The 16,193-nt window shown below is 40.6% G+C and overlaps 1 protein-coding gene across 1 annotated transcript in view; it reads right to left on the reverse strand.

Moving 5' to 3' along the window:
* Iav (transient receptor potential cation channel subfamily V iav) overlaps positions 1 to 15,227 on the reverse strand; it is a 54,814-nt gene extending 39,587 nt beyond the window's left edge. Inside the window, exons 1-3 of the mRNA XM_076785274.1 lie at positions 13,526 to 15,227; positions 12,684 to 12,909; positions 3,820 to 3,935 (exon numbers count right to left, since the gene is read on the reverse strand). Coding sequence (XP_076641389.1) covers positions 3,820 to 3,935; positions 12,684 to 12,909; positions 13,526 to 14,347 — 1,164 coding nt within the window. The 5' untranslated portion in view covers positions 14,348 to 15,227. The remainder of the gene's footprint in view (positions 1 to 3,819; positions 3,936 to 12,683; positions 12,910 to 13,525) is intronic.
* Between the last annotated feature and the right edge of the window lie 966 nt (positions 15,228 to 16,193).

Consider the following 16,193-nt stretch of genomic DNA (forward strand, 5'->3'; position numbering starts at 1 on the left):
AGATTCACGGAAACCGTCAAAATGGCGGGTTCTAATATTTTTAATTTACAATGATTAAGATTGTAAAGATGCATCCATGAGGAATTATTCAATAGTTTTTTCGGTATACATAAAAAAAATGGCTAAAAATATGGATAGACAAATGCTACTTATTTGTACAAAATAATGTAAAATAGTCAGTTTTGGTGTTCCTAGTTGTACTCTTAATTGTTATAGTATTAACACTTTATCTACCGGAAGTCCATTAATAGGATTTTTAATAACTGTGATGTACCAAAGAAAACCTTCCATCGCGTATAGTATTTTAAAAAATGGAATGTTGTTGGATAGAATGAGATTAAGGCTGCACGGCTGTGGCTGAATCGCCGGGATCGAGACGCATTTTTCAACTAAAAATCCTCGCATAAACCGTTCAAAGGATCGTGAAAGGGGCTTTAACCTTTTCGCAACGATGGGAATGCAAAAAGTTACAGCTGCAACTCGGAAATTTAATTTTCGCATTAAAAGGTTTTATTTCGAGTAGTCCGTGTCGTGTTTAAACAAAACTGTTTTTGTTGGGATATATGCGTTCGTTGTACTACGGAAAAAATACACAGCATCAGCCTGAAAGTTTCCCTTTGACGGGAAAGGGAAGTTATTATTATCTCACTGCTTTTGCGAAACTGATAGCCAAAAAAATGGAACACGAATAATTTATGCATATAATTATTATAATTCTGAAAGTTGGACCGCATAGTTACGAGATGTTATTGTTCTTTCTGTGATCTTGTGTGTGTGTCTATCAAGAAAGGATTTTTTTTCAGGGAATATTTTCTGCGGCGTGGCGCACAAAGTATGAATTTTAAATTTAAATACAGTTAGACCTCCGCTAACCGGCTTAATCAGAAGATGGGCAGGCCGGGTAAATTGAATGTCACCAGACAATAGGAACGTACGGAGGAATTATGAAAAGCATATACCGTGTACACAATAGGCTCTTTCTATTAAAAGACAGTGGATTCTTTTGCACGATGTTATATGCGCAGAGTGACAGAAACATTTGCTTCAAACTGTTACTAGACTTCGTTACGGCTTTTTCAAATAAAAATCTAAGAGATTAATAAACTGTGGTCACGTAGGAAACACGTATAATGTAACTTTTGATTTTATGTATTTATAAACAAAATGAGTAGGGAGAATTTAAGACATTATTTACCGGAAGCCGATTCGTATGATTCTAATTGACTTCACTGTACTAAGAAAAAAACTAAAAAATCGTATTTTGAAAAATAATTCCGAAAGAATGATTGTACTCTTTCTGAGAGTGGTTTATCGATTTACAACAAAAAATGTCATTGCTATTGAATAATTTGTTAAGAAATTGGCAAAATTGTAGATGAAAAGAATATGAAACTATCGATGTATCATGCTCAACTTATTAAAATAATATTTGTAAGAGTTATGTATCAATTAGTTTCTTAATATTCTTAAACCTAATTCTCTAGATTCAGCGTTGATTCCTTTAACGGACGTAATATAATCGGTTACTAGTTTGAAGTAGTTTTTATACAATACTAGAAAATGGATTAGTTTAATTTTGAGTATTACGATACCATAAGTTAGAATGTTTGCAACACTGAGTCACGTTGAATTCAAGTTCTGCCACCTCAGGATATCCAGACGAATATTTTGCGTTGATTTCCGCGACCCTTAATTGTTTAACAATCAAGGTGGTGGCTCGGAATAAAATTTATAATACCTTAACGTTACCTCGCTAATTACAAATTAAGGGACCGCGCGGTTATAACGAGACCGGTGTCCTGCAACCTAAGGGGTTGAGTTCGTTAACATCCCGGTCATTAACGCGCAACTACAACCATCTGTCTGTACGTGAAGCGTAGCCGTATATTATTCCGGTATGCAAATGAACAATCAATACAAAAAAAAACACTTTCACTCCATTCGCGTTAAAGCTGACTTGAAAAATGATCAATTATTGTAATAATAACTATAGTTTTGTCCTAAGCTATACAGGGTGCCCCATAAATGTCGTGCCTTCTTGAAAGTGGTGATTCATGAGGTGATTTGAAGTAACTTTTTCCTTTTTGTTGAGGAAAAACACGAACCAATCAGAGCGCGACTACAGCGAACGGATTATAGTTTGTCGACAGGTCCCGCTCAGCGTGGCGTTGCCATTGGCCGAGCCGGAATCCGTCCGCTGTATTCGCGCTCTGATTGGTCCGTGTTTTTTGTTAATAACTCCTTAACGAAGCCGCGGAGAACACTTTTGCTAAGGAAAAAGTTACTTCAAACGACCTTGGGAATCACCCCTTTCAAGGAAGCACATTTTTGGAACAGCCTGCATACAGTTCACACTTTTAATAAAGAGAATATTATTAAATTCACACAAAGTCAGAGAATTTAAAGTGAATTTAAAGAAAATAGTAAAAACATGTCAAAAAGCAATTGTAAGAATAATGACGGGTGTAACTATTGCAAAATAATTAATTAGAAGTAAACACAATATATTAACGTGTAAATAGTAAGCAACGTGACGGAATGAAACAAACCTCCCGGATTGCCATTTCTAGTGTTAGCAAAATTCGGCAAACCTTGTGAGTAAATGAAGGTATACGTAGTTTAACAAAATATTTGACGAAGGCAGCGGTACTCGGCTTTCGTCAATTCTGTTGCGCTGACCAGCAGGAATTACGATCGCCGTCGCAGCGTTAATTACCATTCTATGCAAATATGTATAACATGGGAGTGTTTATTTCCGGGGTTTACAGAATTTTACAAGATACAATACCGGAATATTTAATTGCGTTTCACGACCATTGTTTATCACTTTTCGACGCTTCTTGTTTGCCTTTACGTGATATTCCAAGTACATTTCGTTGGCTTTTCTGCAGTATTTTGAGCACGTTTTATTTCCACGCGGCTTTCAACACGTTTTCCACCGTGCAAAGTAGAGTCGAATTCGTGTACTTCGAATTGCAACGCAATCGCAGTGAAGAAGAGGAAGTTACAGTATCGAAAACCGAAAACAGGTGAATTTACGTTACTCGTTTGCGCAGGTAACTTAACTCTTTTCAGTTGGAGAATTTTCAAAACAGTCATTTCCAAAATGACTACTAAAAAAATTTCTTAAATAATTTAAATAGTAAGTTTAAATTAAATTAAATTATTTACGCTATTTTTCCATTGCTTAGATGTCATTTAAAGATATTTCGTAACAGAATCTGAAATTGAACTGTCATCGTCAGATACTGAAGCGTAAGTTAATGTAAAATACCATGAATAACATTTTCACTAGGTAATAATCTTATCAATTTTTTGTTAATCCTTTCTTCGCAAGACAACAGTTTTTTTGTAATTTGAAGAAACCCTTTATCAATTTGAAATTCGTTTAGAACGAGCAGATATATTAAACTAGACGAAAATCTTAGCACTTGCTTATAATAAATTTTTAACTATTGAATTTTGAGGCCGTGTTTATATTATTTGCTTAAAGTTACATTCTAAATCAACTAGCAAAGCCTTGTTTCGACGGCATGAATCATCCCTTATAAGGGTAGTTTCTCGTCCTAACAAGAGGATAAAATCGTAATCTGCGACCGTAAAAACCCTTAAAACTGTCCTGTTTATAAGTAAAAATTTAGTTCGGGTTTTTACGAGTCCGGCCCTCTGAGTCGGGTGCAAAGGGTTAAAGTCGAATTTCGAGATTATAAGCCTGTTCCGAGTGTCGAACGGCGGCAGAAAAATCGCGCGCTCGCGCTAAAGCTGTGAAAAATGCCGCGGGAGAAACGAGCGAGAATATTGTCACGTGGACGCACTTACCCGCGCGAAGGTCTTCCATTTTTCCTCAAGTAATCGCTGAATAATACCACCGTCCAGCATGTTCAAGTGCTCCTCCTTCGTACCGTTGAGAATGATAAATAGCGCGGAGTTCCAGTCTGAAATAGAAATTCGGAGAGGACCATTTACGGTTAATGGAACATCACTTTAGGGTTCTACTCCGCGCCCGCGATAATTATGGGTTTTGCATTAGCGACGGTATATACATTAGATGCGGCAGTTCCGTGCCGGGGCTTTTTCTGTCACCAGGCCACGTGCGACCCTAAACTTTCTTGCATGTGAAGATAAAACTTTATGCCACTTCCGCGGCCCGAAGAATTCCGGGGAATCGTTAATCTAGTTGCCAAACTTGCCCCGCCGCCACCCCTAAAGTCAGCTAATGTTAGTTCGATGCAGTGTTTGAATTTCGCCCGGACCCATAAATGCGAGTACTAAAGGCTTTTAGAAAGTATGACTAATGTAAAACGGAATGAACTTCGAGCGTTGCACTACCAACGGGTCTGGCGATGGAACACGATTTACGCGAGTTAAAGAGCTGAAAATTATGCGTGCTCGCGCGTGCGTGTGTTGGTGGCACGTAAAGACTTAGAAATTGCGGAATGCGCCCCGTTTAACCCTGTTCCCGTCGAAGCTCGATCCATGGATTTAATTGTACGCTCAATTTTTTTCTGCGACGATGCTCTCCGCGACATCACTCGCGTAAAACAATGAAAGATAAAAATTTGATGCTTCTGTCCGTAGAGGACAATTGGAGTCTTCGAAAACGTTATCTGCTAAATATGTAAAAAAATTGATGGACAGGAACTCGAATGCGATCAGTCATAAAATCTTAAAAAAACATCCCCTTTAAAAAAGTTAATGTTTACCACAGTCCACTTCATTAAATTGAAATTTGTGAAAATTTCAGCATTCCGTCTGCAGTTTATTCCGTTCGAAGAAGGTTCAGCTGTCCTTCCGCATTATCTTGTCTCGGCATTTATACTTGCAAATAATAAGGGAAACGTTCCAATGGCTGACCATTTCCCGGTATCCGGACAGTAATACACATTTCATGACCTTACTTTTTAATATAATTAAAAATAAAAATTAGTAGCATAAAGTAAAAACACTCAACAATATACATTAAAGTAATCGTTATATAAAATGCAAACTTACTACTTAAAAATTATTATTTTGAAACATGTGTCATATCTACAACAAATCTTGAAGAATTTCTTAAGCTTGTACTAAGAAATCGCGCTAATTTATTAATGGAATATTTCACTATATCTGATATTTTATGTTACGAGAATGAACTAATGAAATAAATATACCCTAATATGTAAACTAAATATTCAAACGTGCAAGAAAATTAATTTTTTTATTATAAAATTATAAGATTTACACATTGGGGCAACAGTTTCCCCAATGTACCAGTAAGGGATCGTTGTGTTACACCAGTAATTGACCAATCAGCACGTGGCTGCACGTAGCACAGGTGAGTTTTCATGTGGACATATTCAGGATATAATCATGTTATATAGTAAATTCTAACAAATAGTGTTTATTTCTGTGTATTCTTGAAGTAAGTCCATGCACAGTATTTTATACATAACCTTAAAATTTTAGATTCATATAAAATTAAGCTTTATCTTCTTTCTTTTACAAATTAAGCATGGCAGAAACGAAAGAACAAAGATATACACGAGATCCATTAAAACAAACTTTTGAAGCTATATCGGAAGAGGTAACAGGTAATGTCGTGCATATTATGTGTTCGGTTAACCGGACAATGTAATTCAGGTACAGAGACATGCACACTTAGGTTGTCCGCTAACTGGGACATTGTACCTTCTCGTATAATCGTTAAAATAAATACGGCTAACATGATTTAGAGGTTTGACTGTCCTAAATTTCAGTAATTACATTGTATTAACTACCAAATTAAACAAAACTTGTTTAATTCTATGGTGGTTTTACACGCTAAATAAAGAAATACCGTGCCGCTGTTCCTTAAGCGTCCGGATACTGGGACGTTTACCTCACCGTCGATATACCAAAAAGAAGAATTCAAAGTCGTCGTAACCAACGCTTTTATTTCACGAGATTTTTGAGATTGCTGCGTCGGCGATCGAAAGCGTTCACCGAGGGGGAGGGATGAGGGGCGCGAGGATTTACTTGCCCTCTGAACCCGAAAAAGTAAAACAAATGCCAACCCTCGGAGAAAATGTAGATGACAAATATTGTACGAGCACCGCAGAACTTGTAACCGTGTCATACGTATTGATTATTGAAGTTTGCTCGGCCAACTTCCCGGTGAAATATCGAGGATTCGTTTCGGACTTTCCCGAACTTGGTGCATGCACCGATCGATCCTCCGAGTCACCGGCGCCCGAAGCGACGCGACGCGACGCGACGTGTCAAATGCTAAGACGATGGTCCCAGTCGATCATGCTCGCAGACTCTTTAATCACTCAACGACCCAAGCAAAGCCGCTTTCATGGTGACTTAAAGCGTCACGAAACTTTTCGGTTCCATTGGATATTTTCTGGGAAACATTTTAACGCTTCGCGCGTCTGTTGTCAATCTCTATTCTTCTACCTCCGCAGACTGCGCCGGTGGGGAAGAGGGAGAGGATTCATTGATGAGAACTTTCCCGACAGCTTTTGGCCCGGGGAAATTGAATTTCAGATGTGCAAGCAAAATTGCAACGAATCCCCCCCCCCCCCCCACCCTCCCCCCACTTCCGGTCGAACCGTCCGAAACTTCCATTCTGTCTTCTGGAACGATCCTGCTGATTATCGTAGCATCGAACTGCGGCCTTGAATCGCTGAATCTGCCATAATCGTTCCGCGGAATGTCACGTGATAATTATTACGGTTAATCGGTGAGATGCTTAATCCCTTACAAGCACCGCTAGCCTAACAGTTCAATGGCTGCTTCGGTACTTTGCAGAATCTTATGGGCTGTTATAGGTATTAAAATCAGTTCGATTCACAGGCATTAATAGCAAAAATAAAAAGTATTTACAGCTGCTAAGCGTAAGCACGATATCTACATTATTCTCGTTTTAACCGAGGAGACAGATGTATTGCCCAGCTCCCAACAAAATGTTTTGTTCGCTTGCTGTCCACCATGGTAATATTGAGGATCTGTAATATTATCTGTTCCATACGATATTTTCTGCGCTTCGGAATGTTTTAATGAAAGCATTTAAAAGATTTGATGATAAAATTATTGACCACAAGAAGTATGACATAAAAGTGACGCTGTACGTCGTTTGTTACGTCGTTACTTAAATTACACCAAAAAATTACTTAATGCAAAAGAGACATTTGTCCTCAAAGCTTTGCAAATGATAAAAAATATACAGACACGCGTACACAAAATTCATTAATTTCTTTTTTATCCCTTCTACGTCAATATTAGCAATTTAAATCCGTGTCATCGATGATCGATTGATTTCTAAAGAGTCTTCAAACATTTCCAAAAATACTTGTCCTTCGAGTTAGAAAATAATTTCTCGAACCGCACCACCCGTTCCTGTTAATTTCGATTCTAAAATCATTACGTGTTCGTCCAGCACACTAATGCAAAATGCGATCACGTTTCGCGCGGTATTTGGTTTCTTGATACCAGTGATTGAAGTAAATTATATCTACGACTCGCACACGAGTACCCTGCACATTTCAATAATTTTGGTTGAAAACCTCCCGTTGGAGCGTAAGGTTTATTCCGCGGCTGTTATTTACAAAATGATACACATTCACTTATAATCTTCAATTTGTTGAACCGCAAGTATTCTCGCTTGCGCATGGAATGTCGTTTGAATAATGAGCTCGGTTTTATTCCTCCACGAACCCCGTCTGTCGGCATAATCTTCTTATCTTCATAGTTGGTTGCGTGTATTCAATTTGAAAATTAATTAGATCCCCTTTGTACTGAAAACTATTATTTTTGTGGTCCGTTTTGTTCAGATTTTCTTCCTGTCTCGGGCTTGGCTTGGCTTAACTAATAACGTGAGGATTGATGTTTATATGTTACAAACGGTAATTCGTATTTTCATAATAAAGGTCGTATTGTATCATATTTTCCTTAAAATATAAGTGTCTCGGTACCTATAAGTCTCCAATGAATTAATTAAATTAAGTGGAAATACCGTTGCTCTGTTTTTATTGATCAGTTAATTTTGTAATTCTAGAACTATGGTTAACGTCCCAGTATCCGGACGCTTAAAGAATAGCGGCACGGTATTTCTTTATTTAACTTTGGAATTGGAACTTTGTTTTGTTTACTTTGGAAGCTAATACAATGTAATTACTGAAATTTAGGACAGTCAAACCTCTAAATCATGTTAGCCGTATTGATTTTAACGATTTTTAACGGACAACCTAAGTGTGCATGTCCCAGTACCTGAATTACATTGTCCGGTTAACCGAACACATAATATGTACGACATTACCTGTTACCTCTTCCTATACAGCTTCAAAAGTTTGTTTTAATTGATCTCGTGTATATTTTTGTTCTTTCGTTTCTGCCATGCTTAATTTGTAAAAGAAAGAAGATAAAGTTTAATTTTATATGAATCTAAAATTTTAAGATTGTGTACAAAATACTGTGCATATACTTACTTCAAGAATACACAGATGTCAGAAATAAACACTATTTGTTAGAATTTACTATATAACATGATTATATCCTGAATATTTCCACATGAAAACTCACCTGTGCTACGTGCAGCCACGTGTTGATTGGTCAATTACTGGTGTAATACAACGACCCCTTACTGGTACATTGAGGAAACTGTTGCCCCAATATGTAAATCTTATAATTTTATAATAAAAAAAATTAATTTTCTTGCACGTTCGAATATTTGTGTTACATATTAAAGTATATTTATTTCATTACTTCATTCTTGTACTATAAAATATCAAATATAGTGAAGTACAAGCTTAAGAAATTTTTCAAGATTTGTTATAGATATGACACATGTTTCAAAATAATAATTTTTAACGAATAAGTTTGAATTTTATGTAATGATTATTTTAATTTATGTTAATGAATGTTTTTACTTTACGCTACCAATTTTTATTTTTAATTATATTAACAAGTAAGGTAATGAAATTTGTATTACAGTCCGGATACCGGGAAATGGACAGCCACTGGGACGTTTACCTTATGTATTCTATATGCATCCTTTTTAATAGAAAATAGTACATTTTGCAAATTGATTTTTAATTCTCTATGCTAAGTATAATGGAAGTGCTCCATCATCGTGTCGAGGTCATTTTAAGGATGAAACAGGACCACATAAAAATTTGTTTGGCGATAACTTCGACAAAAATGCCGTTTTCGGATACACGTGCTGTTCTTTTATATCAACTATACAAATAAATGCTCACGAATTTTAATGAATCTGGCGGCACTTGCTGGAGCCACACTATGCTTAGAACTTTTCTGTGCTGCACCAGTAAATTCGTGGTTTTTATTAAAGTAGCCAGAAGTTTGAGGTGCTCTCTACGGGGATACCCGCTCGATAAATAAAGCAGATATTCTTCTAGGGCCTAGAATCTAGACTGTCAGCAGGAGAAGCCCGAACTTTGCACACACGACGAACTTACTAATACACAGTCGTTACCGTAACTCGTAATTATATCTAACTCTGGTAGCAACGGCAGAGGCAGAGAGAGAGAGAGAGAGAGAGAGAGAGAGCCGAGAAGTTTTCCCTGACGATTCTGCACTCTCCACTTGGGCGATTCTGGATTGACGCGAAAAGCCCGGTCCACAAAAACGGACGTCGAGCGAAAATTGAGTAACGACTTGCCTTTGCTCTTCTCGTTGCCAGTTATCGCTGATAATCAACCCTAAGTGCTGTGCTCAGATAATTATTAACGTTTTAGTGGAGACTGCCATCCATACCCCTCTAGCCTGTAATCGATTTAAGTCATCTTTCCCCAAGCTTAATTCAATCAAGGGATATCAAAAGTCGATCGACGGTGATGTAATGTACCGGCAGATTATATCAGAAACCTCTGTCCCCGTAAACGCGCACACGCGAGACAGGACTTTCATTCGATCTCAACACAAAGGGGCGTTAGAAATTTCATTCATCAATCCCGCCGGGACATAGTGAATCCCTCCATTTCGTTTATCTTTTTTTTCACGTCCGATATCGAACTATAAAAATATTATTTCCCCGGCAAATTTTTGTCTTTCATTGCGACTGGTTTGTTAACGGGCTTGTGGAATTCTAAAAGTGACTATTTTATATAAAAATGGTAATGGATTTTTAATATACTATGTGCCCAAAGGGATTTATTAAAGCAATTTACGTGTTACGTGGTTCCCTCCCTTAAGGAATCGCAGCCTAATTTGACGGTTTCTAAAAGTCATTTCTTTTGTTTCACAATTTTTCACGTCGAACCAATCGTTTGCAATAATGGCGACTAGCAATCGATGTCCCAACAAATGAGGCTTCGAAATGGACAAATAACTCCGCCATTTTGTAGTTACAAGTTACAAGTTACATTTTGAGAATTAGGACAGTATACTGATTTATGTAGGCAATAATGTGGCTTCCCCCCTTAAGAGCTCACGCGTTAACCCAACCTTACGTTCGACGAAAACATTACAGTTTTATATTTTAGAAACATAATTTAATTTAAAAAGATAATCCCACTACATTAACAATTCCAAAATACTCTACGACTTCGTTATTTTAACCTCCCCGTTTAAAATCCCCCGAACCTTATAATCAGACCGTCAAACTAGAGGCAGTCCCCTTAAAATTCTTTCAGAAATCTCGTTTCCCGTGGTTCCGCAAATAAATGTTTCTTTGAACGGAAACGTGGTGGGAAAAGACGAAGCAGCCGGGAGGAAAGTCTCTGAATAATTTGGTCCTGGCCAAAGACACCAGAGGCAAGGATGGAACGGAGGTAAAAGTGGCAAAGGTGGTCGCTAAGGATGTTGAAAAAATTTTAAGAAGGTCTCCTATCCGCCGGAGCGCCGTTTCTCGCTTTTTCGTCCCGTCTTTTTCCCGCGATTCGTTGCGGAAGAAGGAGGCCGGAAAGAGAAAAGAACGAGAGCGGAAGAAGAAGAAGACAAAGGACAAAGACGAAGAAGACGAGGGTGGAATACGGTAGGAAGAAAAAGCCGAGATCTTGACTTGAATGGCTGACTGGTTCGCTCGGTGGCGAACTGGTTGGCCAACTAACTGACGGACCCTGGATGGCTGGCCTTGGCTTAGAGTAATTAAGCGTGCCCGTAGGAAGGAGTAAGCCGAAAGTTCACTCCCCCTGATATACTGGTATAATAGCAGAGTTACCCTTCACGCTAAGGCCCCGTACCGTCGCTGGGTTTCGTCTCGTTCCAGCTGTCGTCCTTGCTGAACCCATCGAATGACATTCGCGCCGCGGCAAAGATGCCCGGGACGAGGAGAGGAGACCACACACATACACACACAGAGCGAGAGGAAGAGGGGAGAGATGCAAGGTAGGGTGCAACGGAACTGCCGAGGAGAGGAGAGCAAAGCGAGAAGAGAGGAGGTGATAGAGAGAGAAGAGAAGAGAGCAAAGAGAGAGACGAGGACATGGTGAGGGGACAGAGGGTGCAGAGTACCGGCGAGGAGAGGAGGGCGCAGGGATAATGGATTCCGAAACTAAATGAAACGCGAGCACCCAACTCCGCGTCGGCGGCTAATCTCGAAACTTCGTTAAATGGCCGTAATTGCATCCTGCAACGACCCGCTTTCCCTTGTCTTCGTTCTTACCATCCCCCGCGTCCACCATGACGCCGAACCACGCTCCTCCTGCGCAATCTTCCAGGCATCCCAGCATTCTATGAATCACCGAAACGTCTAGAAAACTCGTCGATAGCGACTACACATACACACCCACTTTACACCGGGGTTCGAGACGAGCCGAAACTTCGATACAATTTGGCAGAAGTCCGACTGGCAGCGCGCTCTTTATATGCAGATCGCGGAAAGGTGGTTGGCTGACGCAACGCGTCTCTATCGAAGACGAATTTCATCGAAATTAGGCGACGGGATATTAACTTTTCGCTCGATAACGTACCGACAGGTTAGCCGCGCTAACGGTGGCCGAACGTGCGCGAATATTTTTCGGCAACCTTGTTTTTTCTTTTTTTTTTCTTTTTCCTGACGTGGTTCCAACATCGAATTTCAATGAAAAAGTTACGCGAGATTGGATATGATGACAATGATTGAATCAAGGATGCAATTTCTCAGAAACAATTTCATTGTTTGCAACAATGCTTGCGCTCGTTCTGTTGGACAGTCTCGTAATGCGACGACTTCAGATATATTATTGTTCCGGCACAAATACGTTCGGTTATCTGCAATATCTCCGTTTGAACTAGTATTTTTCTTGTTGCCGGAAGGAGTTTCAATTTTAATGAATTTCTGCTTCCGGGTGACTGCCATTTTGTAAGACTGATTATTGAGACAATAATTTTGAAAAGTGACATGCTGCTGGAATCACACAATAATTTGAATACTACCTAACATGAAAATGACATTGTGGTATTTAGAAATATAGCCAAACACGTATACAAAATATTAGAAACCTATAATTTTGTATTCCATAAACGCGGGTTCAAAATGATGATTTCTGATGGAAATTGGAAAGAATTGGAGAGCATCGATGTAGATTAGGATAAAAAGAGGTCGATTACATATAGCATCGGTGAAACCACTTGGCAGCTACTTAAGAACGATTCGGCCTTGAGTCCTGACAATTATACGAAGGCACGACACAAAGTGAGTGGCCACTTCAGCGTGCTCCTGAACGACGAATCCCAGCTGACGATTCTCAAAACCGTGTAATTCGATTAGCATTACGACGTACTTGTTCTGCCGTCGGGTAACAGCGTGTCGAGTGCATTGAGGGGGTACGCCGAGCAGGTGATATTACTGTAGCGCCAGAATTCCCGTGCAGACAGCTCCAACATCTCCCGAAAGACCTCGGCACGGCCCAGCTGGCAAGCAAGCGTCAACGGGGTCAGCCCGGCTGCATTCGCAATCCCATTGCGAGCAGGAAGCTTCGGATGGCGGAGCGCATACCCAAACATGTCCTACGTAACACAACCACACTTTTGTAATCGATCTCACCGTCTCCTAGAAATCAGAATATCTAACGAAGAGTTATCCCCAAAAATACAATGGTACGCAAGGTGAACTCGATCGATAAGGAATGAGTTCCTTTTCCTCAGAATCCGCTGCAGCCATCAATTTCGTTGGAGCATCTAGTGCCATACCAGATGTGCATTTTGACCAAAGAAAATCTTGAAATACCGAATAGAAAAACCTACAACCCCATTAATGCGTGGAACTTGTTGCACTCTTGCCTTCAACAAAGATGATAGTACCAGCCCGGCTGCAGGCCGAATTTCAAAAATTTTTTAGCTAAAATACGTGTTACTTTCCCGGGAATTTTTCCAATTGTGTTAACAGTAAACCTACCAAGCACAGAACATATAAAAGTGAAACGCCCTATAGAAGTGAGAAAATTGAATTTACCTAACCTTGTGCGACTTTCATTGTAATATGTGCTTAAGTAAAGAAGCCAATTCAGACATTTCGTATGAAGAAGGTGTTTTCATAGAAAACCGGTATCGTTTGACCGTGGTGGGTTTAGTGTTGAACGAAATTTTGCTTCGACTATTGAGTGACAAGTGCACCGATACGTACCAATTTATCGCCAACGACGACCATATGAAGAATCATGTTCCCGAACGAGTCCTGTTCATCAGGATCGGCGCCGGAGTCGAGCAACAGATTATAAACACTTTCGTTCGCGCAGCAGGCCGCCCAGGCGAGTGGGTACTCCCCTAAATATGCTAATCCCTCGTAATCCGTGTTCTTCGCGGGATGCATTCTTTGTTGATCCCTTGGTAAGAAGAAGCTGCCGATGGCTCTTTGGGAAATAATCGCGCCGGCCTCGACGAGGTCTTGCACGAGTTCGTTGTTGTTGTAGGCGATGGCAAGATGGAGGGCACTGGCGCCGAGGTATTCCTCGCCTTCGACGACATCAATGGCCAATTGCGGGAAGCACTTGAGCAGTATCCTGGCTATTCGCGTGTGTACCCTCGTGTCGCATATAATCAGAACGTGTAGGAGGGTCTCTCCTAGAGATCCCCTGTACTGCATCTGCCAGCAGGCATCGTGATCGTTCCATTGAGCCAGAGGATCGAACCTGGACAGAGAAGCCTCTATCGGCAGCACGACCTGCTCGAGATCTCGAAATTTCCAGCGCAGGTACTCGGCGCGGTTGATCACCTGGCCCTTCCCGTTCGCGTACATCAGCACGCCGAATTGCTCCCTGATCAACTTTTCGACTTCCGGTTGGCCGCCTTGGTTGTACGCCTCGATCAGCTCGCCGCTCTTCTTGTAATTGGCCAACCGGTACAGCAGACATTGGTCCTCGTTGCTTGCTTGACTGATCACACGGTCAAGGATCGAGCCAGCGTTGACCTGGCTATCACGTCCTCGAAAGGAGCAGACACCACCCATTCAGACATCACTCTGTAACCTGTTCCGCGTCCTCGAACCGTTTTGTCTCGTCCCGGTTTTGTCCACTCTCGACGACTTTTCCTCTTCACTTCTCTTCTTTTCTCTCTTCTAGGAACCGAGACTGGCTTCTCTCTCTCTCTCTCACTCTCTCTCTTTTATCAACCGTCGCCCGAGTGCGATCTCCGCCGAGTGTTTTCAGGTATCCTCGACGACCAGAGTTTTCCCATTTTTTCGACACTATCAAGTGGACCAGGAGCACTTCGCTGCGCGGCTAACCGTGATCGACTCCCTTGATACAGCCCTTGAGACCCCTACAGGCCGACGGAACGTGGCACACAGGTGGAACACCGTTCCCGAAGTATAGCAACTGCACGGGGCACGCCAGGCAATCTATAAGCTGTGCCTGGCACTGCTAGACACGGTAGGGTCACTAGGTGACGGCTGACATCTTCGCTTTTTACGCCAAAATTCATTTTTACTTTCGCTCATCCTCTGCGAGTCGTGTCGAGGAACGTTTTTCATTTATGTTATTGTCTTTCTTCGACGAAGAGTATTTCTGATCGATCATTTTTTTTCCGATGGGAAATCTTTGAGGCCTCTACAGCCATCAGTCAGCATTCGTTCCACTTTTCGATCGTGCGACCTTAACACCATTTCTGACGTCCGAACGTTGCTAATCGTAGTCCTGAAACGTCATCGTTTCCGGATTAAAATCGAACTTGGCGATGGAGAATTGACGGGCGTGTTGGAATTTACACGTGGCGTGCAAAATTAAAGGATCACCAAATTTTCGTTCGGAAATTGCCCATGTTCAAGGCGTTGTAACTTCGTGAAAATAACGTCCTAGAATATTCGGTCTGATCTCGTTTTAAAGCTTGCACCTTCTGCTTTTGGAACACATTGTTCCTTTTTCTCGGCAAAGTTCTCTTACACTACGTAAAAATTTTACTTCCCAGTTAGACTATTTTAAACGTAGAATTTTAATAATTTGAACCAGATATTGCTTCTGTTCACCTTTTTTGATTCCGTATCGTAAAACAAACATGTAAAATGAAAAATTCAAAAAGTAAAAGAAAAAATTTATTAAGTATTTTCATGTAAAGTGGAAAATCTAGAAAGAAAAATAGTATCCCCTATGCAGACGATCTCCTCTAGAGGAAGTACGTTTCGCTGCTTGCCATGCCAGGTATGGATTTGTATCCGACTTTCAATTAGATACAGTTTTCTGTCGCCGCATCTATCTGTGACAGTCTTTCCTCGAATCTTTTATCGTTTTAGGAAAGACAAAGGAACAGCATGCCGATGAATTATTCGCGAAAGGTAATGAACGAGTGGCGCAAACATCATTCACCGTTCCGCGCCGGCCAGGTGATTATAGAACAAGGCATTGTCATCGGTCGCGTGAATGGAAACCGGAAAACACCTTTCCAAATTAACGTGCGCAGATGAATAAGCGCGAATCGGTGACGTGGTGCGTCTGTCATTTATTACAGACAAACATAAATAACTCGTGGGACAAAAGAGAGAGAGAGAGAGAGAGAGAGCGTGGTAGCGCGAAGGATTGTGCACTGTGCACGCATTATGTTTTCCAAGCCAAATAGTAGATCGTTCAGGGAAACACGTACTCATAGCGACGCGGTTAAGCGCGTTCGGTCCATATCGTAAATACAGAAAATCAATCAAACAATACGAAACGATTTTCACGTTGCGCCGTAACACGCAGCATGTATTTGCCCGTATATTTTAGCACTTGTCACCGAACGATTGACAGAGCGCCCTCACGGACAATGCTTGGCCATGTTCTTTGAACATAATCGTTTTAAGCGATTTATTAACGAACGATCAA

Source organism: Halictus rubicundus, chromosome 3 (assembly GCF_050948215.1).
Source record: "Halictus rubicundus isolate RS-2024b chromosome 3, iyHalRubi1_principal, whole genome shotgun sequence".
Classification (NCBI taxonomy): Eukaryota; Metazoa; Arthropoda; class Insecta; order Hymenoptera; family Halictidae; genus Halictus; species Halictus rubicundus.